Source organism: Leuciscus leuciscus (genome assembly GCF_965113295.1).
Source record: "Leuciscus leuciscus genome assembly, chromosome: 10".
Classification (NCBI taxonomy): Eukaryota; Metazoa; Chordata; class Actinopteri; order Cypriniformes; family Leuciscidae; genus Leuciscus; species Leuciscus leuciscus.
The window spans coordinates 33,533,986-33,561,657 of record NC_138734.1 but is presented as its reverse complement, the minus strand read 5'-3'; the positions used below and the strand labels follow the sequence as shown (position 1 = coordinate 33,561,657).

At 36.7% G+C, this 27,672-nt stretch overlaps 2 protein-coding genes and 1 long non-coding RNA gene across 3 annotated transcripts in view; 1 reads left to right on the top strand and 2 right to left on the bottom strand.

Moving 5' to 3' along the window:
• LOC309507683 overlaps positions 1-27,672 on the top strand; it is a 203,015-nt gene that overhangs the window by 67,307 nt on the left and 108,036 nt on the right. The gene's annotated exons all lie outside the window — the stretch shown is intronic.
• alx1 (ALX homeobox 1) lies at positions 561-7,185 on the bottom strand. The gene is made up of 4 exons (XM_082182001.1): positions 6,069-7,185; positions 4,606-4,898; positions 3,171-3,299; positions 561-2,149 (listed from the first exon to the last, which is right to left on the bottom strand). Exons 1-4 carry the CDS (start codon positions 6,271-6,273, stop codon positions 1,811-1,813), a joined length of 966 nt encoding a protein of 321 aa, XP_082038127.1. The 5' UTR covers positions 6,274-7,185; the 3' UTR covers positions 561-1,810.
• The window catches only part of lrriq1 (leucine-rich repeats and IQ motif containing 1), a 28,612-nt gene continuing 10,758 nt past the window's right edge, over positions 9,819-27,672 (bottom strand). The window contains exons 14-26 of the mRNA XM_082182023.1: positions 25,399-25,569; positions 22,793-23,128; positions 22,315-22,483; positions 21,640-21,759; positions 20,913-21,002; positions 19,731-19,858; positions 19,573-19,629; positions 19,349-19,437; positions 18,123-18,221; positions 14,048-14,147; positions 13,853-13,913; positions 13,486-13,603; positions 9,819-10,484 (exon numbers count right to left, since the gene is read on the bottom strand). Coding sequence (XP_082038149.1) covers positions 10,351-10,484; positions 13,486-13,603; positions 13,853-13,913; positions 14,048-14,147; positions 18,123-18,221; positions 19,349-19,437; positions 19,573-19,629; positions 19,731-19,858; positions 20,913-21,002; positions 21,640-21,759; positions 22,315-22,483; positions 22,793-23,128; positions 25,399-25,569 — 1,672 coding nt within the window. The 3' untranslated portion in view covers positions 9,819-10,350. The remainder of the gene's footprint in view (positions 10,485-13,485; positions 13,604-13,852; positions 13,914-14,047; positions 14,148-18,122; positions 18,222-19,348; positions 19,438-19,572; positions 19,630-19,730; positions 19,859-20,912; positions 21,003-21,639; positions 21,760-22,314; positions 22,484-22,792; positions 23,129-25,398; positions 25,570-27,672) is intronic.

The window sequence follows — 27,672 nt, the reverse complement described above, 5'->3', positions numbered from 1 at the left end:
CTCAGTTTCTTTACAAAGTGACATCACACTTGCATCACACTGGCCTTGCATAATACAGCATTTTTAGTCATTCACAAACATGAAAATAAGCTAAAACAAATCAAGATCATTCTTATTATTTGGTTATTTTTATAACAAACATACATCTTCCTAGTTATGCCAAGTTCTAAAATATTTTATCGGGTAGAAATTGTGAGTCATTGGAGCCTTCAAATATTGTTGTGGACAGACTGGCCTTGAAGTCAAAAAGGTTTGAGATCCAGTGGTCTAAGTAAATATACAAAATATGAACAAAGGTTCATTCTACAACAGTCAATACAAAATACTAATAGTTTGTAACAAGCAAGTCATAAAAAAAAAGATGATTATCTTCTTTTAAACTAATCTTAAATCTCCTTACATAAACACTTACATGTAACACTCAAATTATTAATTTGCTTTTAATTGAATTAAGATACTCTTCCAATTAGTTCATTTTTTTAACTCTGCATCCTTTTTAACTCGATTTAAACAAAAGTCTAAAATGTCTACAGTCTAAAACACCTTACAAACTTGTGGATAAAAAACATGAGAACAATAATGAAAAAGAAGAGGTTGTTTATTTGGCAAAAGTCACGAACAGTTGAGTAACTTAATAAAGTTGTGTTAGTCTCAAAAGGAGAAATATGTAACTGTCAACAGAGAAGCTGAAAAAGGATCAGTACTAAACCAGAAAATTATTTAGCACTGCTTATTTTGGCAATTCACTCAGAAACACGAATATAAGATCATAACTGTAATACAAACAATTGCCAAAACTGTTTAAGAGTTGTCGTTTTAAAAAAAAGAAGAAGAAATTAATACTTTTATTCAGCGAGGGCATTAAATTGATCAAAAGTCACAGTAAAGACTTTTACACTGTTACAAAAAAAACAAAAAATCTATTTCAAATAAATGCTGTTCTTTTGAGCTTTCTGTTCATCAAAGAATCCTGAAAAAAATGTATCATGGTTTCCACACAAAAAAAAAGCAGCACAACCGTTTTCAACATTGATAATAATAAGAAATGTTTCTTGAGCACCAAATCAGCATATTAGAATGATTTCTGAAGGATCATGTGACGCTGAAGACTGGAGTAATGATGCTGAAAATTCAGCTTGGCTATCACATCAATAAATTATCTTTAAAAATATATGTAACTTTTTTTTCTTTTAAATTGAACGGTAGTGTACCTAATTCATAAAACAACAAAAAACTGAACTTTGAAAACAAAAGAGTGTTACAAATGTGTATTCATGACTTTTTAAAGGCAGCTAATATGATTCAAAATGACAATCTATTGGTGAATCATGTTCTATCAAAAGAGAGCAGGAGCTAAGAGAGTGAAAAAAAAATGGAAACACATGGCTTATTTGAATGAACTTTTATTTCCATAAAATAATAAATGTGCTCCTCTGCACGTGGCACTGCAGACTAGCCACAGCTAGAGAGCGTTAATACAGCTTTGCTGCAAAGCACACAGACATAGTGTTAATATGTCAGCCATAACCTCTCTGTTAATGTCATGAGAGTATAATACTGTTGAGTTCTGCGCCCTTCATATTCATGACAACAAGAGATGCTAAAACAAAAGAAGAAAATTAATTAAATTATTTTTTTAAATGTCTATAATCACGGGCTGAAATCTTTGTTGTTCCAATAAAAATATAAAAAGTAATAATATAAACTGGACAGCCACTATTTCATGAAAGTAACTGACTATATTAATATTATTATTATTATTATTAGGCAAAAACAGTTCCGATCATGACTATTAGACTAAGTTCAGAGTTCACATGGCCCAAGTTATGTTGGCTGCATGTTCTTTAGCCTTCATGCGGAGTACAGCAATGCTGGACGACCGCCGTTCAAACTCGGGTTTGGTCTCAAACGCGGCGTGACTGTTCGGTGAAGGAGCCAGAAGTGAATCGGCGAAGAAGTTATTGAGAGACACGTGATTAACTCCAAACTGATTTTGCTGGTGATTGGGGAAGCCCACGTAACCGTGCTCAGCGGCCCTCGGCGAGTGGGGGTAGGGCGATGTCACGCAGGGAGGGGAACCTCGCGGGATCATGCAGGACGACACTACGGAACTGCCTGGAGCGGGACCCGTCCATAAATTGTTGGGAATCTGTGTGGTCAGAGAATATGAGACAAAAAAATAAATAAAAAACACTGTTTGGTACATGTGATGAAATGGAGATGGAAAAACAACAACAGGCTTGAATAATAATCAAAATAAAGAAAACCAAATGTTTCATGGCACGTCAATATAGATTCCGATTTGGAAAGTTAATTAAATTTTAAAACATAAATCAATGCATTTTTGTGTGCCTGGGAGAAGTTTCTGATAAACTGATGACATCATATCAGATACACCCTCAATCTGCATTAAAATGCAGTGACGATTATGTCCAAGACTTTAAATGAATCCAGACCAGGCTTTTAAAAACAAACCCTGCAGTCCACAAAAATGCATCTGTGCTCACCACAAAAATCTGAGTGTACACATGTCATGGGTATAAGACAAACACAAGCCCTGCAGTCTGGTTTACAACATGCCTGGTGCAATAAGGACCTGCTGTAATGTCAAATTAAGGCAGAGGCTTTTTTTATACGACTATGGAAAACGCATGAGTAAGGAATATGCTCTCGGATGAAGGAAATTGAGGTCCCGCGGTGCCATGTAAATCTTCCTCTCCTATCCTCCCAACAGGTTTTGTCAGTTACCGTGAGACGGCTCTCTGCAGCCGGACTGACCGCCCACCCTCACCCTCACCCGTCACAACAGATTCAAGCTCTAAAGGCCTCCTGTCAACGATTCATGCTTTGTGTTTGGGTCAGTAAGGGCCATATGCTATTTGCTGAAATTACGTCAAATGTTTTGTGACTTTTCAGTCATATTTTGTAATCAGATCAATAAATACTGTCACCTTGAATATTTTTTATATATAAAAAGATCATGAAATCTACTTATACAATGTATGACAAATATGTGATTACTTCTGAGACATCGTGCAAAAACAATGGGTTGAACATCAATGCAGGGTTGCCAATACAGGTTAATATGCTGATGCATATTTAATTAACAGCCGTGCATTAGATGATTTTTATTATTATTATTATTACTATGATACAAATAAGTAATTCACCTGTGAGTAGCTGTCTGTCCGGGGCAGCATTGATATGTCATAGGTTGCTGCAAAGTGGCTTTTGGCCTGTTGGATCTGTCCATATCTTTCTCTCTTCCTCCACTTGGCTCTTCTGTTCTGGAACCATACCTTGAATAGAAAGAGGAACGTTTAGTTATTTTTCCATTATGTTTAACGATTGAATGAATCTGAGTAAGTACTGAGTAACAATAATTAACTACATGTACTTACTATAGGATTATGGTTAAAATTAGGGTGTGTTTTAGGGTTAGTTACATGTAATGTATGTATGCATAATTTACTGTTATTACTATAGTAATTACATGTAACGTGTGTAACAAGGACACTGTAAAATAAAGTGCTGCCATTTATATTTATTTAAATATTTGTAAATGTGATTAAATGTTAAGTTATAATTTAATTACAGGGCTGTGACATTAAATTCATAAATTGTGACATAGGAAGGGTTACTAAGTTTAGATTGAAAACAAATACAGATCTATAACTAAATAAAGGTAATAACGCCATGGTACACAAACACTCTAAAAAATATATATAATGTTATATCCATGGAACCTTTCCATTGGACAAAAGGTTTTGTATAGTGCAAAAAGGCTCTTTAGGTTATTAAAATATTCTTTACACAAAGAATATATATAAAAAAATATTTTAGGAACTGTTCACTGAAAGGTTCTTTGGGGAACCAAAAATAGTTCTAATCTAAAGAACCTTTTGTGCAATGGAAAGATTCCATGGATGTTAAAGGTTCCTCGTCAACACCAATAAAGAACCTTTATTTGAACCCTCCTTTTGGTACCTTTATTTTGTATACTTTAGTGAGCACAGTAAATATGTTGTCATCAGGACAGCATCTTTATTTCCATCATTTAATTTGTCTCAATTTTTGCCCTTTCATTTCTTTTTCATGAGTTTTCAAGGGTTAAACTTGATTTTGTTCATCAGTTATTAAATTCAAAATGGTTGAAAAAGCGCAATGAACAAACGCATTCTCATCCAACTCGTCACATCGTTCATCGTTCAGATAACATCCCATACCCGTCTATATATGACGCCATAGGTTTCTCATTGAAAGTAATGGATTATCCTGCATGTCGAAAAATGTGACGCAGAGCGCCAAGAGCCAAGCGTAAATGTCGAATGAACAGGTTATTGCACCACTGTCATTTTAACTTCAACATTTCAGGCTGAAATTCATGGTACGTTTTCAATTATAGTTTGTTTTTATATGTTTACGTTGAGGAATGCATGTAAGTTTGAGCAATCAAATTTGATTTGAATGTTTTATAGTGAGTAAAATGTCCTCAAACATAATGACGTTTTTCTCAGACAAGGCCTAAGTTCTTGAAAGGTTCCTAAAATAATTAAATAAAAAGCTAAAGAGTTTTAGAGAATCCAAATGAAAGTGAGCCATTACCTGAACTCTTGCCTCCGTGAGCTCGGTTCTCATGGCCAGCTGTTCTCTCACATACACATCTGGGTAATGCGTTTTCTGGAAGACTTTCTCGAGTTCCTCAAGTTGAGCGCTGGTAAAGGTTGTGCGATGGCGTCTCTTCTTGCTGCTCGACACGTTGCTGTCGCATTTTTCGCCGATGTCGTCCAGCTCAGATTTGTCTGGTCCGGTTGTGGCCGGAGAGACTCGGACACTGCAGCAGTTCTCCAGCGCGTGCAGGCTGCTGTCCTCCGTTTTTGGAGCGCAGTAATTCACGCCTGTGATCGTTATTAAAATAAAGGTAGTTGACATAAAAGTGCAATTTCAGCAGCATCTAAAACTTTATTTAAAAAATTTTTCAACATAGAGAAACTGCATGGAATAAAGTTGTAGGCTGTAAACTTTTTCCAAATATTTTTATTTTTTTACTCCGTAGCTGATGATCTCAAAGGGTTTATAAAATATTAAGAAACAAGACCATAAATATACACTTTATTAATTTATATATAAATAAATAAAAAGTCTATGTTAGTCCTGTCAACTGCCTATAGCCTACCTTTATAGCGGAAAAAATGAAAGGCCTGTATTATTGGGCTATTTAGTCCACGTATAATCAGGGTTGAAAAATTACATTTATTTCTTTTCTTTTTGATCTTTTAATGAAAATAAACCACTTATCTGCAACATTGTTTTCGAATGACTTTTTAATGAAAGTGTTACCAAAATAGCCCATTAACCGATAAGCGGATAAATAAAAGAGCAATGCGTTTAGTTTTAAAGGCCAAAAAAGTTTATTTAGAATTACAAGGAATTAGTCAAGGGACAAGTTTCTTAAAAATATATCTAAAAACAAAAGAAACAACTTTGTAGCTGTTTTTTGTTCATACCTTAGGCCTTGGCCTATATTTTTAAATATTACAACTCAACACAATATTCAAACGTTTGAACTGTTGAAAAGTTGTAACCTTTCAAAGAATATATATAATACTTAAATATTGGTTAAATCTGCATAGGCTATATGTATTTTTCACATTTAATTCTTATCTTTTTCGCTATTTACGTATAGGCTACCAATAAATAAAATAAAAACATTTATCGTTGGAATACGCAAAACCGGTAAATATCTTCTAAAAGGCTATTTTGTTTTACACATAAAAATAAAGGTTATTACAAAAAGTGTATAGTCTGTGTGTATATTTTATAGTCTGATGCCACAGGAGGACATTATGACACAAAGAACTTTTTCACTTTTCACCACATAAATCGGTGCTTTAAATGATCTGAACGCATTGACCTAAAGAAACTTTTAAGAACTTAATTTGAGAACCACATAGCAACTTAGTTACTGAACCAAGGTGTTGCAAAAAACCACGGAGGAATCTTTAAATGTTTTACAAAATGTTTGGTTACATTTGAAACTTTCTTGTTTTTCTCAAAGCCAGACTTACTGTTTTGGTTGTCACACGGAGACGATCTGTCCATCGTGCTGTGTTGCTCATTGCTCTGCATCGAGAAGGCTTGGACGCATTTCGGTGATGTCTTGTTGTAGTACGGCACATTGTCTAAAGTCTCCATGACTTGGTCCATGTAGTAATCGCTGCCTTTAATCGCTTGACTTTTCAAGGAGAACTTGTCGCTCAAGTACTCCATCATGGTCCTCTGGCCTCGTCTCAAGCATGAAGAGCGTCAATGGACACCATAAATGTTTTAGTGATGTCAAAAATGAAGCAATGCAGCCAATTATTTGTACAAGTCGTTAATTTGTCTTGTCTTAAAGAGACCGAGGGCCACTCTTTATACGGCAAAGAGTGGGAGATTCAAGCAACCACCCAACTTCTGAATATGGAGAAGGTGAAACTCCACCCACGCGCACAAGCACTAAATAAGATTTATGAAACTCTCTGATGACCCGAAATGAAACAGTTACACTTGCTTTCGCTTTCAGTGTGTTTGGATATCTCTAATGATCATTTAACTGATATATCCGAATGGAGATATAGCCTATTGCGCGATATTAAAAGTGTTAAACCATTTGTAAACAATATTAAGCATTTCACTAATCATATTAAAGTTGGATGAATGCTTAAAGAACACTATAAAGTTAGTTGTCTTCATAAAGCATATAGACGCTTTACACATTTTTTACGTTATTTAATAAAAGCGAAAAAAGTTATTAATAAATAACATCACGAGGAAAACATCAAAACGTTCTACTAAAGTGTAACTTTTGTAGAAAAACTGCATTTCACTGCAAATAGCACACTTCATTTTCTAAATATTTAATTCAGTAAGTTTAAAATGTTCCAGCGCATAATCTCTATTGCCAGAAAAATATAGGCCTAGTCACGCATGGCATATGGGATAAAAACATTTATTTTACAGTTCTGTAAATGTCATTAAATTATCTAAGCATCTAATTTGCTCTATATGAATGATTTTAAGGTGATAATACGTTTTATTTATAAAAACAATCCTAGAAATATTTTTAAATAAAGTATGCATATTGCCTTGTTAATTATCATGTACATTTCCAGTGAAATTATAACATACTTTTTACTTATTTTAAACGTTTTTACAATCCAGTAAAATGACAGGCTAGCCATATGGTCTTTATTTAGGACTATATTAAAGATTTCTAACGTACAGATACAAGTTCCAGAGAACCAGTAAACAGGCATTTGCTGCAGCACTTTTTCAAAGATAGTTTTTCTTCTTATAACATTATTCTAATAGTTATTTATATCAGCACGACAAACCTGTGTTTTCAAGTGTCATGAAACGTCAATCTGAATCTTCCAATCAATAATACGACGAATAATACGAATAATATCACGACGGCACGCAGAGCTTTCTGACCGGTCACACTCATATAACTCAACTGTGAAGAAATGCAGGCTATGTGACCTGAATAATAATAAAAAATAAAAAAATAATCCCTTTTCCCACACCATTTGAAAAGCTAGGCCTATATCCTCTCAAAGTTCAAGATAACTGACCATAAATATGCTTTAATTGTCACAAATGATCAAGCCTGATAAAAGTTATAGTTTGTTTTTATTTTCAATAAAAGTGTGATATTAAAAACTATCATATTAGAGTCTTTTGTTCGGTACTTTTTAGTTGGCACACTAGGCTTTATCTAAAATCCACTGATAACGCAAACAACGAAGAGCTTGACATTCCCGACAGCAACTTTGTGACACGCGCAGAAAGCATTTGCAAAAGTCATTTTTGGATGCGAGATTATAAAGCTCGGCACCAAAATGATTTTGCGACCACCTAAACGTTTGTATCTCAAACAGGAAAGGCGTCACCCGATACCACCCTCACTCCAAAGTGTGTGTAAGAGATCACCGTCTTCTCTCTGCCAGCAAACCTTACCACCTGCCAGGCTAGCCATATCTAAGGGTCACTTACAATGCTTGGGGTTTGATGGTGCCACTCCGAGAAAAAATGAAAATAAATAGGGGTGCTCTTAAGTAGCAGGGGGGTTCTTATTAAGGCTCTGAAATGACCTTCTATTTGGACCTCTTGCTGAGGGGAAAATGTGAGAAATTCTGTGTGGTTTGTTGAAATTTTGTCTGCGCATTAGAAGCAAAGCACATGAAAGCGCAGAAGAAACTATTACTCACGATCTAATTTCACTCAATTAAGCGCGTAAATATACGCGATGCTGCAAAATCAACTAAAATAAGTGAACATTAAAGGTATTTAAAACACTTGATCTGACATTTGATCCTTTCGATACCAAATAATAAAATAAAATAAAAACATTATGCAACATTATGGGAAAATGTTCTCCAAATTGAGTCTTTATTTTTGTATTTCTGTTGTAGCCTATGGCTGTTTCTAATTATTAATTCAAACGTGTTAACATAATATATGAAGTCTTAATAACAATATTCATACTGTCACCTATACACTGTGAGGATCCTTGCATGTCCTTGATATAATATGATATAATGTAACATAAAAAGAAAATATATAATGACAGCAGTGATATTTTAGTATCATTGATAGCTTTTATTAATATTTTGAATAACATTTTATATTTTTATATACATATTTTTTACATTTTTCCGGTTAATTGAATGTTCAGGTAAACTTTTTGTAATTTTGTTTTGTTTTGTTAATCAAGTTTTTTATATATATGTCTAGTTTTTATTCATTTTAGTAAATCAAGTTGAACTAAAAATTTAAATAGAAAATGTTTTTTTTTTTTTTTTTTTTTTTTTGTATGGCTTTAGTTTCAGATATAATAACCCGGAATGACAGAGGGATCTCCCTAATATGATATCTGTCAAACTGGTACAGATGATTTTCTCTATTATGAAGGTACATTCTTACATCATTTTAATGGTTTTGTAAAGGCCACATGAGGCTTTCAGGCCAATGACATGTTTGCCATTGTTTATTGCCTCTCTCTGTTTCTCTCTCTCTCTTATGTACTATAGACAGAATGAATCTCTGGTGAAAGTCAGAGTTCAGTACGAGAGTGTCAGCTGGGTTTGTGTACATACGCCTTTGCAGTCACTTATGTAATTAAAATGATAATAAACGGTTTGTGGCCACAGTCCATTCTTCCAGCTGCTGTGATTGAGCTGCCCAGGTCAGATGCATTGAGCTTGCAATGTGAAATTTGGTTTGAAAGGCCTTTTCATTTTAGTGTGAAGGATTATTCAATGAGTAGGCTATTTATTTTCCCCATAATGCGTTCCTGGGTAGTTAAATACAACATAGTCTATTAGAAACCCAAACAAACCAATAGGTTTTATATGGCTCTGAAGGGTTTTACTAACCTATGCAGATCTGCTCTTGCTGGCAGTTGAAAAGATTATCTCTCAGGGTTTGCCTATGTTTTCTGTGGGTAACAACTGGCATGAATTACCCGCTGGCATCAGTCTGCAAAATTCAGTCTGTTATTCTGAGATTCAGCAAAAGTGGAAACTTGGAAATGTACTCTACTCAATATGGGACGTGTATCCAAAACCAAATGCCAAAACTCCCACTAATAAGACACCCCATTCTCAAGATTTAGGCTATTTTATCATTTCTAAGCATACAAAATGAACCCTAAACTGGTGCCAGAAAGTTAAAATACAGAAAGAAGGATATTATCTGTTATCTTAGATAACTGACTGTTTTGCCATAGATGCATTTCATCAGAGATTTCAAAAAATAGGTGTTTGAGGCAGAGCTGAGTACAAACCAAATACTTTATTGAAAGTGATTTTGCTTACTTTCATTAAATGTGCATCATTTTATATTGAGCTTTATGAACAACACAAATTCCTAGTATAAGGAAAGAAAAAAGTAAATTAAATACAGGAACAAGCTGGTTTTTATTGCCTGTCATTGTCTGCATATTAAGCATGTCATTTGTAAATGGTTTCCACCCATTCCATGGCTCGCAGTGCTCATGTTAAATGGAGTGATACTTGAAAGCAATACGTATCCTGTGACCGCCTGCAGATATTTGGGCTGTATCTCATCCATTGCTTCTAATTCATTTGTAGAAGAGGAAGCTGGATTTTAGTAAAAACAGCAGCTGCAAGGAATTTCAGCGGAGATCAAATGTGCGTTGTAAGTCTTGTTAAGGGCTTACATCAACAAGACATCCATCACACTCGGAATATATACACGGCCGCAAATACGAAGGGTGAAAACAAAAGAACAAACTGAATCAATATTGTCTCAGTGCAACAAACACAAGCTGATGTGGTTATCTTTTTACTTGTTCACTTTGGCCCTCTTCTTTCCTCCACCCCAGCCTCCACTTTGTCGCACTGGGTTGTCCCGGAACGAGATGCGTTCCTTTTGGATCGGAGCTGAATTGACTCTGGTGGGTGATGGCACTTCTGTTTCTGTGAAGACAAAGATAATTTTGTAAAAATACACCCTCAATAATGCTAATCCATTTTCAAATACCTGTTAAGACTCTGACTGACATTTCTGGTGTTTCTAACAAGCACGGTTCTTTCAAACACAGAACAATGCAAGCTTTTTTCTGCAGCTGATGTGTTCCACGTGTAGAACCCATGGCTGCGCTCAGCAAGAAGTCCCACATGGCAAAAACGAAACAGCAGGTAAAACTTCATATATTCGGGAGGATACCGTGCACCACATCTTACCACACAGAATTCTATTTCATTTCAAAGATCAAATGTAGTCTGAAGCTAACTGTTCTGTTCCTTGGCTCTTAATAAATTCAATACATTTTATGCAAACACTTTATTTTAAGGTCACAGTTTCACATTACTACAGTAATAACAGTAAATTATGCATAATTTCAAGTAACTAACCCTAAACCAAATCCCAACCTTAACCCTATAGTATGTACATGTAGTTAATTAATATTACTCAGTACTTATTTGTCTATTTACATTGTTATGGAGTTACCTTAAAATAAAGTGTAACCCATTTTACAAATGTAGTAATTGTTTTACTACATTTGTATTAATTTATTCCTTGTCTGTGTTGATTAAAGTGGAAAAACTAGACGTCAGCCCTCGATGGATATTAATTGCACTTCAAACCCTGGAAGTTTATATTCAAAGAGACAAATGTTGTTACGCGAATTCTGTGGGCTGATATTTAATAAAACGGCCACACACTCACTTAACCGCTGTGACCAAACAAATTGTTTTCAGCCATTTTGCTCCCATTACCTTTGAAAGAGGGCAAAAAATGAGGCACCGGGAGATTTCCTCTACACACATAATGAAAACGTTTATGGCTCCCTAAACTGTTCTTTATGGCTCGGCCCCAGTAAGTAGAGGGTATCTTGTTGCATTAAAGCTAAGTAGTATTTATAGAGTCCTTACTATAATTGAACATGGTACTAAGCATGTCAACTTTGTGCCCATGACCTAATCGCTCACGCTGATCCAATTCAAATCACAAGAGGCCTATGATGGACTGGGAAAATTTGTATTACGTTAGCTGATAAACAGGCTAACACGCGACGGGAATAAAACATTCTCTTTCAGAAAATGAGTACTGATATTTGTGGATTATAGAGAAATAGCTTTAGCATACAAACTGTAAAATTAATCTATAAAGGAATCTTGCATTTCAATTTTCTTTGATCTGTAGAATTAGTCTTCATACCACTATAAGCTTCTCCAATAATTCACCTATATAAATACCTCTGTGTGAAAGGCTTCAGTCATTTAGACAGCCAGTCAGTCATTCAGTCGGTCAGGCTGTCAGCATCCTCGTGGATTTCATTTTCAAATCTTCAGCGGAATCTAATTTGGCTTTATTAGGACAGACAGTGAAAAGCCTTCACAGCCCGACATCACTATGTTAAATGCGCTGAGCCCTGCTTGTGTCACTCAGTGGGATCTTTGTCAGGGTGAGTCCTGAGTTGCACAGAGTGTGTGACAGAGCTCGCACTTAATCAGAGAGGTGTCAGGGGTCTCTCACTGACCGTTTCCTGCTGAAAGAGAGATTATTTCCCCCCCGTCCCCTCATCGACCCTGGCATCTGTCTGCTAAGCTGACACACGTGTGCACACACATACACACATATTGTATATGTATATATCATTATTATATATATATATACAATTTGAAATAACAGTTTTCTATTCATAAAAAAAAAAAAAAATCCTGTTATGACAAAGGAGAATTTTCAGCATCAATACTCCAGTTTTCAGTGTCACATAATCCTACAGAATTAATTTGAATATGCAAATTTGGTGCTAAAGAAACCTCTCTTATTATTATCAATGTTGCAAACATTTGTGCTGCATAACGTTTTTGTGGAAACTGTCATGAATTTTTTTTTCAGGATCATTTGATGAATAAAAAGTTAACAGAAGAATAGCATCAATTTTCCTTGCTGAATAAAAGCTAATTTCTTAGTGACATAAAAGCTAAAAACTTAGCGACAACAAACTTTTGATTACTATATGTATCTATATAAATGTATCTATATATATATATATATATATATACTGTTTATATATATATATAAACATTTTTGTCTAAAAGGTATCAAGCATTCACTTGTCTAAATTTGGTCAGTGGAAAAACATTCCCCAGTGGAAACAATGATCAAACCTATTTTTTTCCATATAACAAAAGGCATGGGGATGTCGAGTGGTTTTCAATTGTGTGAAATCAGATTTGTGTGATGTTGTAATAGGTTATCAAGTGAGCCAGATGATGTGTACATTCATGTCAGTTTCCATCGAGCGCTTCATGCCACACCCACTGGACTCTGTGTGCAGTATTTGATTTGGCACCTTACTGACATGATTTAACCTCACATCATTGTGTGAAGTCCGCAGTGTTTTAAAATCCTTCCTTAATTAATCCCATCCCTTAACATTTCATAAATTATTATAGGGTGATGATGTTCTGAGTACAACCTAAACCTGGAGCAGAAAAAGAGATAACAGTAATATATATATATATATATATATATATATATATATATATATATATATATATATATATATATATATATATTTAATAGTTATATGTACTCAGAAGTGGAGAAGGGAGTTTCACTGCTTTCCAAAAACGTTCTTTTTTTTTTTGCTTGCGTGATATTATTAACAATGAGGGCACAGATGTTTCTAATGTTAATGGGCTTTTACATACTCCATTAGCTTTTTTATCAGCAAAAAAATATTTAAAAAGCAAATGGTCTGCTTAAGCAATATTTTTACGCAAAACTTAAAGCAATAAAAAAAAATTTCACTGCATGAATATGCAGTTGGTCTCTCGGTAAATATCAGTATTACCAAATATAAACAGACCTGGCACAAACAGATATAATGTGTTTTTTACATTTTTATATTTATTTTATGTTAGCAATTTTTTTAATGTTAATTCACTTAAGTAAAACACTCACTTCTGTTTTCTGCTGAGTATCTCCGAGCTTGAGTATGCTTTTTAAGAGGTGGAGAGACATCAGTGGAGTCAGCCCAAAATGTTTCTCCCGAATCTACACCGTCTCTGTCCCCAATGGCCTAAAAGAAAAAAACAGGTACATTGAAGTATAGACAACGTCTCACACACTCAAACATTAAAAAATTCACTCTCCTTCAAATAAGTATTTACAGCAGCAATTGTTAGTACGTTTGTAGGTTAGTAAATTTGCACGAGTACTACTTTGAATTTAACTTCACAGTTAATTAGCACAGGATTTGTGAAAAAAAAGTGTTCAGATAAATGTTAGTGAACAGTTCAAGTACAGAAAGACAAAAAATGGCTCTTACCACAAGCTGCACTCTCCCACCATTAAGAATATCATGGCCAATATCAGGTAGGAAATGTTCCCTAAAAAGGTAATTGAATAGATTATCTCTAACACACCACAGCATATTCACAAAATGTGAGATGGTGTACGTTTACAAGTCACCACTGTAACTGATCATTGTTGTGAACTATTAGTTCAGAGCAGTGTGCCTCACCGTCCCGTGCCTGTAGAGTCTGTGTCGGGTTGGAGCCACTGGTAAGTTTGTTTTTCCTCTGCTTTCGGTGATTTGTAAACTTCATTCGCTGCTTTGTGAGCTGCATTTGACATGAAACAAGAAGAAAAGTACCCAAAATATTCTTTTCAGACACATCCATTTAAATATTTACTGAAATAAACAGAAGAGGGGTTGTTTGCCAGACAATTCCTGATAAGCACCAAGTGAATAAAAAAAAAAGAGTAGTTTTGGACTGTAGCTAAGAAGCAGAAGAAACAAGTCTGTGAGGTTGGAGAGCACATGAAAATAATGTTTGTTTCAGTTCGGTGTATATTTAAGTCATCTGAGCTATAAAAAAAACAAATGAGTATGTAAGAAGTAGGGACATTTATGGACAGTGTCAATATGCATCACTAAAAAGCCTTAATTCAGAATAAATGTGTTCTCGGTGGAGACTAGCATGAATTGATAACAACTTCTGACGGCCAAGTGCTGGAACTAATGAGCCATTTATTTAAGTCATTTCCATGGTTTTGCCAAAAAATAAAGAGTAGACAAGGTTTATGGGTTACAGTTGTCATGGGTTAATTGAAAATCCACTAAAAATGTCAAGTGATTAACTCCTCCCTAAGGGCTGAACAAGAAAACGGGGAAATAGGCAATCCACATTTATTGGTGCTGAAAAGTCTTACGGACAGATTTACTAAACAGGGCAAATTAGTGTGATTTTGCATATGCATTTGTAGGAGTTTCCCTTTCAGACGCAACATTTACCGGAGGAGAGTATTTAAATGAATCATGCAACACGATTTACTAGTATTTATTTAACGGCCCCCAAAAAAGCATGTCTTAAACCTGACGGTAATTTGCGCTGCTCTTGGTAGATTACATTGATCGTTGTGGAAATGATCCGGCTGCTGCTGTGTTCTTTAATGTGTGCATTGTAAGTAAATCACCCACAGAACTTTCCACTTGGCTTGGACTCTTGACACTTGAACACAAAATTAATGAATTTCATTGCATTCAATAACAAAATATTTACCCAAATGGCCTTTGCAAACAAATCATGCTTTTCTCAAAACTAACTTTACTTAGTCATTTTGCAATGACCTTTAACCAATTGGCCCTAAAGTATTTTTTACTTGAAAATGGTGCTTATGTTATTTTTCTTTAAAATAAATGTCCACTGGTTTAATATTGTCTAGTTTATCTAATGCAATGATAATCATACATTTTGTGTCCCTTAAGTGTCCAAATACTTTTTGAGCCACTGAATTTTAAAATAAGTATTATAATAGAATAGAATAGAATATTTGGTACATAAGTTTATATGATCATTTAACATTATTTATTATGTATATTATTAATATTTAATTTATAGCATTTAGCTGGTTATAGATTCAATATAATTCTATTTTAACAACGATAAAAATGTTACTTGAGTTCATAAAAAGTGATTCATTAAAAGGTGTGCATTAAGACAGGTTCATAAAAAGTATTATTGTTTGCTGAAAAGTTACAAAACTGCAAGAAAAAAAGGGGTAGAAGTTGTGTGTATCATATCAGTGAACACGCAGATTTTAGGGAAGGACCTCCAGAGTTAACCACAGATATTATATGATAGAAACACATGCACATGTAGCATCCAGTAGCTCTCGAACTCGCATCCCCCCATCTATCCCACCCTCAGGACATTAGGAGGCCCAGGAGTCACGGCTGTTAAAAGGGCTCTTAAGTACATTAGGCAGTGTGGTGCTGCTATGGCGGTGGCAGGACTCAGAGAATCAGCTCTTTCATGGAGGGTCAGGATGACAGAACCGAATTGCTGGGGGTGGGTTCAGAGAAGCGGGTCAACATGATTCCCTTAAGGTCACTGCGCAGGTATTTTCAGAAATCCTACTCTTCCTTCATACCAATACTGAGGCAATGACACATGGTTAGCCCTAACAAAACCAGGATAACAACTGAGAGAGCGAGAATAACAAGAGAGTGAGAGAGAAAGTTCAAAAACACATTAAGATTATATATGCATCCTCAGAGGGAACTTTAAAATGAAAAAAGACACAAAAAAACTTTTTTAACAAAAAAGTACAATACAAAAAAAGTATTTTATCCACAATAGATCTTTCATATTTTGATGCTTATATACATTCCATCTCACCAAATAATTATCTCGTGTCTATCAAAACTGCTTCCATAGATTTTCTAGTTATTTTGGGGTCTGACTTACTAAACTGGAATTTGGTGTCCAAAATGCCTAAATTGTTTCACTGCAGTGAAGTCACCCCATGCACACACGCATAGGCTATCCACAAGACACACTTTGCATGTGGGGGATTCTTGAGTGTATGTGTGTGTGTACGAGACATACCCAAGGGGCTTTGATTGTTTGGGAGTTCTCCGAGTAGCCTCAAAGAGGGAGGTCAGGTCTTTTATCGTGAGGTTCTGTCTCCCACTTTCCTTTACCCTGGGTCAAACCTTCACCTCCAGAGAGCAGACCACAGGCGGTCAACCAGCGGTCAACACACACATACACACACATTGTCAATCACATCAATTTGAAGCAATCAAAAAAGGACACCGAAATGAAGGGAATCTCAATGTGAGATTTAAATGCTTGGTTTATCTGAACTTTTTTTTTATTTAAGAACTGATGTTTTAAAAATCCTCTCTGATTATTTTAATTTATTTGACTCAAGTGCAAAAAAAGAAACAATCAAGTAATTTGATAAGCTACACATATGAACCAAGTAAGACATTATATGTCAGTTGAACTCCTTCAACTGATTCAAAAAGTGGACTCTGTGGACTCTCTTGCAAGATTTCCTTGCAAAGGAATCCAACCAAACCAAAAGCATCATCTACTTGAGAAGTGATACAGTGCCAAGCCCAGCAGATACAGGAGACTGGAAATACAGGACACATGGTGTAAATTAAACACAGGAGAGCAGCAAAAACTTGCAGGTTAATGCAAAGCAACTACGCTGCATTTAACAAAAAAGTGATTGTATTTCTTAAGATTAAAGATGTTGAAACCAACATAAGCAGGGCATCATGGGACTGTGTCCTGGCTTTGGGGTTGGGTAAGGCTACCTGCTCTTCCCCTCTGCTGACCTGCGGAAGGCACCAGCAACACAACCCCAACCCCACCAGGGACGGCCCCAAGCCTCAGGCTACAGGCTGGCCGCCGCTCCCCTGCTCTCCCCCAGCAGGGGCTTACATTTCAGCCGAGCGCTCCAAGCCCCCTTCTGGAGGTGATTAGCCCCCCGAAGCCGTGACAGATTCTTTCCGAGATATCCGCCTCACTCGTGTTTATTTTATCCAAGCTCTCTTTTGTGGATGTGCTGGACATGAAGTAACCCACTTGAAAATGGGTATCGGCTTACATACGCCATGGGACTGGCGGAGGAGTCGGAACAACAACAAAAAAGTCAAGAAAAAAAGCAACCGTTCGCATGTCAAGAGGATATCTTTTCATTTATTTGCCCTGCTCTTTAACGTGACCCTTCATCTATCCCTTATCTCTTACGCTCGGTAGCATCGCACTGAAAGCCCCACCCCCCTAGGGTGGCACAAGGGCTGCAGACAGCACTCTCTCTCAGTCTGGAACCCCTAAGTGCCCTACCTCCTCTGTACTTAACTCAATTTCACACTTCAGGTCCGCTACAAAGTCTCCTGAAATACAATCATCTTGTTTATTCTCCACCATCCCAAACAACCTAATAGCTAGCTATTTACGATCCCATCATGTGCATTCAATTTGATCGAGCGATGTGTATGTTTTTGTGTATTACACACAAGATAGATCCAAGCGTGTCCCAAATGACTGTATGGATCCAGCCCACGGGGAATAATAAAAATGGATCAGTTCTCTCAGAATTCAGGAAATTGTGCAAACTCCATCAATTGTTGTATATTATATGACAACAACTGATTCATATAATAAACCAACTGATTCATAAGGTGAATCAGTTCATTTATGTAGAGAAACAAATTGTAATTCATTTGAAATGTGATTCATTTTAAAATGTATATAGTGATTTATTTGGTTTGTGGTGTATATATACAGTCCTACCTTTAAAGTTGTCCTTGAAAGCGAAACGTGTTCTTTGAGTTTCTGTGGAAACAAACTGGCTACTGTGGCTCCTGAACAGGGCCAGACGTAGATTTGGGTCTAGAACACATAACACAGACAGGAACGCAGCCACAAATGAGCTCATGCGAATGCAGGATTCATTGAGCAGACAAGCGCAAACAGAAAACTGACAGAAACCAAAGCTTCACTTTCCATTACAAGACCAAAGGGCCTATGGAGCAGTGGCTCTGAGAGCTTGACACAGGCCCTCATTTGATGGGGCCATGATTGGATTTGTGGCATTAGAGTCACGCACTCCTGACCTTGATCAAAGCCGGCTTCAGGCCAACCCTCTAGGATCCAGACCAGGGCCAGGACTACCGTGTCTGGGATTCTTCTTAGACTCATGGCCCATTGAACATATGAGCGCTGATGTTTTCTAACTCCTAGTAATGAAGCTGATTCTGGGCCCTTGGAACTCAAAACACGATGGAATATATGTGAGAATGTTTGCAGACAGGCCAATCGAACATGACAAGGCATGGAACAGGGTGGAGCAGCTTGCTGTTATGACAGATTAAGCTTCTCATGGAATCAAAAGATCCATGCTAAGTGTGGCACAACTGCTCACCAAAGACAGAGAAGTTTCTGAATGTCAGTACAGATTGAATGATAGCAGCCTTTTTAGTGGTAGTGATTTTAATAGACTAAATATGCAGTATTATAATGCAATGTAACTTTACTGACAGGAATGTACTTGCACTGGCTATGCCGGATGCTAATACTGTAAGGAATCTACAGTGGTTCTCAAACTTTTTGAGAACCCCATTGTCCACAACAATATTCAAAGGCCCCGTCACTGTTTCCAGTTGTGATTTACTGGATAAGGATTAAGGATAAGAATAAAAAAATAAAAAATGTTTTACTTATAATATTTTGTAGCTTGGCCTAATTATAAAGTGTACGTATATTCATAAAAATAAAAATGCACATGGAATTATACGATTTTATTGATTTAAATGACTTTCCCAGGTCTAGAAATCTTTATTTTAAATCATTGTAAGTCATGATGAGGCCCTTATGAAGATTTCAGAGGTCCCTAGTAGGCCCAGGCCCCCTGATTGAGATGCACTGATTTAGGATTTTCCATATAGGATCTACTGAATTAAAAGTTGAATGGTTTTAAGTATAGCTCATAAGATGGATGGATGGATGGATATGCCTACCCAATAATCTTTTCTCCTGCTGTTTCCTGCCTTTCATTTTTTTGGCTCTCTTCAGCATGAGAAGGGCAGTGGATTCATTAGTGATGCCCCTGAAATAGAAGTTAGCAAGAGTAACTAAAATGGCAATTTTTTTTTAATGTAGAATTAAAAATAATTTACTATTATTTATTCCAATAATATTATTTATTATTGAAAGGACTGCACAAAGGAGCATAGAAACAAACCATTCATTGAGGATTTTTTCTGATTTCTCGGACATGTTGTTCTTTTTGAGGACTGATCTGGAAATGTTTGTTCAGAAAACCATAGACATTGCAAGAAAACATTAGCAAAATGTTTATTTGAATAATCATGAGCATTAGAAACTAAGCCAAATGATCACCTGCTACTAAGGTGAGGTGACATGCTTTGCTCCAAGCAGGCTGCATCTTCACTATCTGACCAGGCATGTTTAGGTTGCCGTGGAAAAACAGATAGGGTCTTTGGTGGCATCGGAAGAAGGAGTTGAGACTGTAAGTACCGAAAAAGATAATCAAAGATAGCATCAGTATGTCATTTCTAACATACAGGGCCCTATTTTAATGATCTAAGCGCATGGTCTAAAGTGCACTTAGGGCATGTCCGAATCCACTTTTGCTAGTTTAACGACGGGAAAAATGGTCGGTGTGCCCGGCGCATGGTCCAAAAGGGTTGTCCCTATTCTCTTAATAAGTAATGGGTGTGTTTTGGGCGTAACGTGCAATAAATCAATCAGAGTCTCATCTCCCATTCCCCTTAAAAGCCAGTTGCGCTCGCGCCATGGCGGATTCGCTATTTACATGGCGGAATTTGCAAGCGGAAAAACTGAACGCTTCTCTAGCGCGCGAGAAGACCATCTACGGGATAAAGTGTACGCGCGTTGTGGACCCACCTATAGGCATACATTACTAACGTGCTCTTTAAATAACAAAAAAAATATTGCGCCATTGACTTTAGACCAGGTTTCAGTTGGTCAATGGTGCAGTCTATTTCAGTTGCCTCAAAATAGCAACGCGCCAACAATGCGCCTGAACACAGCTCGTTTTCAGACCATGGATGCTCATGGATGCACATTTGCTATTAAAACAACATGGCGCAGGACGTAAAAATTATAACTGCGACGGACTGAAACTAGCAAAAAACTCTTGCGTTGCACCTAGCGCCGGGTGTATGATAGGGCCCAAGGACTTTCTTGATGTGAACTTTCAATTATTTTATGTAAGCATAGATAATATTTCTGCTGCTCAGTTTTCATCTTGGTTAAGAACATTGAAGTGCATTCGACAATCTCTACATCTCCACAGCAGCAGCTGCATCACATCACAGCGCCGCTACCGTGATAGAAAAGGCCAGCTCTTGCTAAAGAAAAGAAACCGCAGGAGACAAAGCACCGTGCTGAAAAATGACATCTGCTGACGAGAAGGAAGTTTGAGGCGGCCCAGAAAGTAATTGTGTTTTTGGAGGCAATAAATTCGGCACTTAATCACCCAGAGAGACTCTGATTGTGCCGGCCCACAGACAGAAGGAGGGTTCCTAGGGCTGTTACCTTTGGCAATGGCAGTTGTTCCGAAAATGGCATAATTCTGGCCGGTGAAGAATAGGAATGCAGGGTTATCCAGTCTTCCTCCTGCGCTTTCTATTTACAACAAGACGCACACACAATTAAAAAGAGCTGGTACTCAGCTATTCTAAAATGGCATCCGATTGGATTTGCATAGTTAATAAAGATTTTTTTTGATACATTTTCTTTTCATTACGTCTTCAACGCAAGTAGCAGATCACATTAAGTTAAAAGCACTGAACTCGTTTCATGTGTGTGACAAACACTTGAGAATGTATCTACTTCAAAAACAGATTTTTTTCCCGCCCCTGAAGTCGTGACAGGCAGAAATTGAAGAGCCAACTTATGAAAAACTCCTGAATTTTCAGATGATAATACAGATCAATTTAACATGACATCGTAATACACTATAATAAATCGCGTAATAAGCTACACAGATGAGCTCACTTAGCGTAATTCATAGGTTAAGCCAATGTTAATTTGAGTAAACGTGATGCAAACGGGCTGAAAATAGCAGGTGACATAAGAAAAACAAGGTTTTCCTTCCCCTCTTTCCCGCTCATTGACTGTTCTTTTTCAATACCTAATCACTGCTGACAGCCTCCCGCCTCACGGCTACGAGCGCTAGTTAAAGGACTGTCAGCGCAGTGGCCCAGGCTATCTGTCTGCCGACTTCACCGTAATGGCAGGAGCACCACGCATCTGCTCATACCTCATCAAAAATGAATTCTTCCATGTCCACCTCTTCAAAGTCCTCATCGCTTTCTGTGATCTGAACGGCAGCTAGAGCACGGGCCAGTCTTTTCCGCAGAACGCAGCCTCTCCACACAGCCTGCAGGGGCAATACACACAGCCATGAATCACATGCAAGCATAAATATTGTGTGTTATCCCATTAGGAAGATAAAACATGTTAACCTCTGTTTAATTGCCCCGAGGTCTGCAGTTTGAACTTTCTGTGACTTTGGCTTTGTAAGACAAATGTAACACCGGGATGCCTTTAAATCTGCGTACTCCCCGCGGGAAAAAAAAGACTTAACAGATCAGAACCCTAGCGCTCCCACTCCAGCGACACGTTGGAATCTGATTAATCATTTTTTTCTCTCGGTTCGAGTCCTTAGAGACTCATTAAACACAAAGAGAGAGAGAAAATATCCCTTAGAAGTTACATGTGAAAGGAATAGCCTGTTTTTCAAAAGCACTACCTACCGACTCAAAACAAGCCCTTGGCAGTAATAGGTGTAATGAAGATGATTTAATTTTATTCAAGTTATTTATTGCATTCATAAAAGGAGGTATGGAAAACACGTTTCCAGAGATATGATGCTGTAGATCAAACAGTCCTTGAACAAAACCAAACTGAACATAGGAATTTTTGTGAGTCTCACCTGAATAGCAACAGCAGCACGTTCCCTCTCAGGCCTCTCAATGCAGGTATCTTCCACCTTCTGAAGACTTGATTTTGTGTTAGTTTTTTCAATTAAGTCTGGGAGGCCCTCACGTCTCCGCAATACGCATCTCCTCCGCCAGCGTTGCTGGATCACCACAGCTGCCTCTCTGAGTGATAGCACAGAAGACAAAAGACAATTTTATCTGATGACTCACCAAGGTCATGAGAGACTAAATGAATGTCACTGAACTCAAGCCTTGGATGATTCATCGGCGCTATAACATCTGGAGAGAGACCCAGCAGGGTTCCGATGTCATATGAATGACTTAAAGATGAGCTTTATTTTGATTACCTTTAGCTAAAATTAAATGTACCGGTACCTTCAAATAATGGGAGATGATTTCTACAAACAGATAATAAATGCTGTAAACGTTACTGCGACAAAGTAAGAGAAATATTGTGTGTGAGAGTCATACATTTTAAGGTTCAGTGCCTGAACAGGTTCCTTCTCACTTTGTGTCTCCATGCAGTCAGCAGATCGAAGCTCAAGGTCAGATTGACAAAGTTGAGTCTTCTGTGGATTCTGCCAATCTGCAGTATGTCGAGGTTGCTTCTCTGGACTTGGTCCCTGTGAAAAAGATGCTTCAGAAAACCTACATGAACGACTACAAGCAGTTGCGGCCAGTGCAAAATCTTCAGTGACACAGCTGTCACCGTATTCATGGGCGTAACGCTGGTCCACTGCCAATCTGAACAGGTCTGGTTGGTGACCAATGGCAAGAAGCTGGGCATCATGTTGCGAGGGCGCAGAACTGCGTGAAAAATGTGAGAACAAAAATACACAAATTTCATGTATTAGGAACCATTCACACACAGCGTTTTTGCATTCCACTACGTTGCTTTTTCATTGTTATTCTCTGTAAACATGCATTGGACGATGTGTTTGCATTTAGTGTTTTTGCAGCATCTTGCACATAACACAGCATTTTTAAATGCAAAATTGCATATGTGTAAATGGCCCCATAAAAGTATTTTATGGAAAAATTACATCTTGGAAACACTACAAGTTCCTATTAGATAACATTAGTTTGCATTATGCATTAACTAATATTAACTAACAATGAGCAGTACATTTATTACAGTATTTATTCATCTTTGTTAATGTTAGTTAATAAAAATACAACTGTTCATTGTTAGGCTAGTTCATGTTAGATTAGTTCGGATTTTGATTTTAATATTATTAATAAATGCTTTAGAAGTACTTTTCATTAATAGTTCATGATAACTAATGCAGTTAAGTCATCTTAAATGGAAACTTATTATGTTTTACCAACATCTTGTTGAAAATTTGAACATCTGAATTAAGACATTTCTTGGGGGATGTAAAACTATAATGAAGTGTTTCAGGAAGTTTCTACAAAGGTGTCTCAATACCCCTTTAATTACTCTATTAGCCATGGCTAGTTCGCCCCTCCTGCCCCTGACCCCTGAGCCCGTCTCTGCAGTCAACATCAGAAACCAGCTCTGTCACTATTGAGTCCCTGCTATTCTAATCCTCTGACACGGTTAAGGGGGCATCCGCACCCCTCCAACACACACTTCAGTCCAGAATAGAGTCGTAAAAAGATCCATCCAAGAGTCCAATGTAATGTACATTTGTACTGGGAAACAAAACTACTGTCAAAACATGTTCAAATACAGCACAAGCACAGAGATGTGGCTAATTTGATTACCTCATTAAAACAAATGAATGTCAATTTGCATATACAGTCAGCAACGGACATTCTGAAAGCCAAACATTATTACAAGCTGTAAAAAGCATGCCAAGGAAAATAAATACAATCCTAGACCTTGCACAGTTCCCCTACTTACTGACAACTGAAATTACCTCAGAGAAAAACCGGGATTTTTTTGTTTTTGAATTATTTTGAAGAACTAACACAGCTTTTGCAGTGACACAACATTCCTCTTTATAATTCAGTGTTATAAATTCCATTTCATTACTGTGGTTTGATGACATTAAATGAATCCCTCAATTCAGTCTGTCACTCTAATCAACACGGGCATTGGTTTACCATTGTATCGCGGTCAGACGGCAGAGTCTTCACCTTGCCAAAGCTTGGGACTGACACTGGGTCAGGTCAGATGTTAAACGTCTGCAGCGGTCCCCACGGGTGTGCAAAAGACCCTTTGTGCAGAGTGTGCGGCGGAAGGGTTGGGGGGGATTCTCTAAAGTCCTCCAAGCTATGAGAGACCTCAGCTTGAACCACAGGACACACAGACTTCTGCCAATCATGCTTTATGAAACATGGTGAGTGTCCTGCTTTATTTGCTGGTGGTCTGCAGCAGCGTCTAAGGCGGCTTTTGTATTGACAGAAGTGAAAGTGTCATTTTTTGTTGATATTCACCATGTATGAGCTCAAAGAAATAATTAGCACTCATGCCAATATTAACAAATGCTAAATTTCTACAGCAATACCACAAGATTTAAAAAATAATGAAATGCTCAGTTTAAGTTTTCTCTGCCATACCGCATATCTATATATATAATAATTATTTATTTTAGCCCTATTTTAGGTCTTTTAGGCCTGGATTTCAGATTCTCTACAAAGACCCTCTGCATAAACTATGTAGTTTACCTACAGTTAAAATATGATTAAATATAAATAACTATTATATGCATGTTTCATAGCTGAAATGGATTTCAATAGAAGTCTTGGTTTAAGTCCTGGTTCATACTTCACCTTATATAATTTGGGATTAGCAACCAGGGCTAAAAGCAATAATTTTTTTAATTTGTAAAAAGTATTAAGTGAAGCTGGGAGAACCTCATTCAAATTAGTAGATGAAAGCATAGACAAATAAAAAATATTTAATAAACACAAGAGGTGGGGGATGTAAAGAACTATGTGGGAGTCAAACTGTGGGCAAAGATTTTGTGTGGACCTGCTGATATATTGTATCAGTCACTTTACAAATAGGACTATATGCTATAATATTCTACAGGAATTACATTTTGACCAAATGGATTTTTATTAGTACTTTCCAGAGACATTTACTGGTACAGAAACTGGTTGTCTACCTGATCTCCATCTTTTGCTGCTGGATGAGTGAATCTCGCTGTTTCTGCTGTGCCTGACAGAAGGCCTGGAAAGTCCACTTCTGTTCTGGACCATTTGGGAACGCCGCTGCTGCAGCGATCTGCTCATTATTCAACTTAATCAAACTAGGCACTGTCTCCAAAAGCAAGGACCTGGAAAAAAAGGCATTTAAGACATTTACCTGATGAAAATGTAAGGAGAAACGACCACACAATGTGCTCAAAGCTTTTTGAAATGATTGTTGGTGACTGTTTATTTTATAATGTATAACAAAGCTAGACAGTCTTAGCAAGGGTTATAATTGAGAAACATTAAAAAACTGGTATCTTCTAAAAATAATCTAGATTAAATATAAAGAGGGTGCCACAAAAAAGGCCAATCAGTTTACAATTATGATTTAAACAGCTTCTTTTGCAAAACAATTCGTATTTCAGATGTAAGGTAACCGTATTTACTGTCCACTGCAACCATAAAAAAGTAACGAGTAAATTTTAGTTCCAGTCCCTCCCTCTCTCCGTCTCCATGGGCTTTCTATTGGAGAATATTTACATTGAGCAGACGAAATCAGTTAGGAAATGGGGATAAAACGTTTGAATGGTTTTGACATTCTGGACCCGAGAGAATCAACAGAGCGCCTGTGCATCGAGTAAGAGGTTTAGTCAGAGTCTCCCTTTCTCAGTAAGAAACTGCATCATGACACTCGGCTTGGATTAGAAGTGAAAAAGGGTTCGCTGGCCTCAATCCAGAGATGTGACAGCCATTCAAGTGAGCATATATTGATTTTTTGGTCATTGGTCTTCAATGTGTTTCAATGTACGAGAGTGTATGAGAAAAGAGAAGAAAAATGCTGAGAGAAGAAAAATGATTTTTAAGAACCAATAACAATGAAATTACTGTAGAATTATTGTAGTCACTTATTTTATTTCATTCATTATTTATTTGTTCATTCATCAATTATTATTTATATGATAAATCTTATATTTGATTTATATCTTTGTTTTTGTTATACTAAATATTATTGATTTAAATATTAAAGAAAAAATATGTAACTTTTACTAAGTCTTCTATGTTGTTTTTCTACTTTAAAAACAGTCAAATATTTGTTCAAAACTAGATTTTCAGGTGTGGTATATTAGTTATTAATAATTCATAATTTAATTTATCTGTAAATATACACTTTCTTTTCTTTTTATGCCTTTATTGACATTGAAGGAGAGATGGGAAGCAATGGGGGAGAGAAACTATGCATTGATGGTTTATCACTAGTACAAATAATGGAAAATAAAACCAAACAATGTTTTTTTTAAATGAGACAAAGTATTTTATTCAAGCTGATTTTTTCATAAAAGGGGATCAAATAGGTCAAAAAATTGCTAAAAGCCAACATATCCTAAAATCAGGGCTATGAAAAAGCATTTACCAGGAAGTTACGTTATATCTGAGAAATCATAATAGCTTATGCATTTGTTATGTCTCATTTGTCTCATTGTCTCATTTATGTCACTAAAAAGTAGACATCTTCAGCTGCTTCACTTTTACAATGGTCATATTATACACAAATGCTCCTTTTGGCCATCTCGTGTCCAGTCGTTAGGTTCCTATTACTACCAAGAAAAGGACTCTATTCATTACTCGTGAAAACTTCCCTGTAAACAAAGAAACTTACAGCAGTTCGATTAATCTTTCTAAAGTCAGCTCTCCCAGACTCTGAGCGCTCGTGCGCTGTGTACTTCTTTGAAATATTCTTTGGTGCTTTAATTTAGGCTGTGTTATCACTGGACAGGGATGAAAGGGCCAGTGGAGAGCGAGAAAAACACGGGGTCTAATTCGGTTGTTGGCATTGAGGGTTAGACAAAGTTCAGCACAATACTGAGCCTGACTTGAGTGAACTTCCTATAAGTCATTACAGAATAAAACAGATGTAAAGACACAACAGATATATTTCACCTCAGATTTCTCCTTGGAAGCCACATGCAAAATGTGGTAAATGAAGTTTAAAAAATAACTAACAAAATAGACAACTAAATATTTTACTGCTGACTAAGAAGCAAGTCAATTTTGTAAGTAAGATTCTGTCAGAAAAAATAAATGCGTTGCCAACAACAAACCCCTGGGCCTTCTGAACAATAAAGTCGTGACAGTCAACGAACCTCTTTGGTATGTATGATGTTATTTTTTCCATTTTGACTGAATGAACTGGACTGGATCTATACTTCCCTGATCTCCTTGTTCTGTCTCTCACACATTTTTTCTAC

What these genes read in the sequence shown, in the direction of transcription:
- alx1 (XM_082182001.1), bottom strand. Translation starts at nt 6,273, where the DNA reads ATGATGGAGTACTTGAGCGACAAGTTCTCCTTGAAAAGTCAAGCGATT. An exon ending in TCCGTGTGACAACCAAAACA is followed by an intron (nt 4,899 to 6,068) that starts GTAAGTCTGGCT and finishes TAACGATCACAG; the next exon opens with GCGTGAATTACTGCGCTCCA. An exon ending in TCACGGAGGCAAGAGTTCAG is followed by an intron (nt 3,300 to 4,605) that starts GTAATGGCTCAC and finishes TTTCTATTCAAG; the next exon opens with GTATGGTTCCAGAACAGAAG.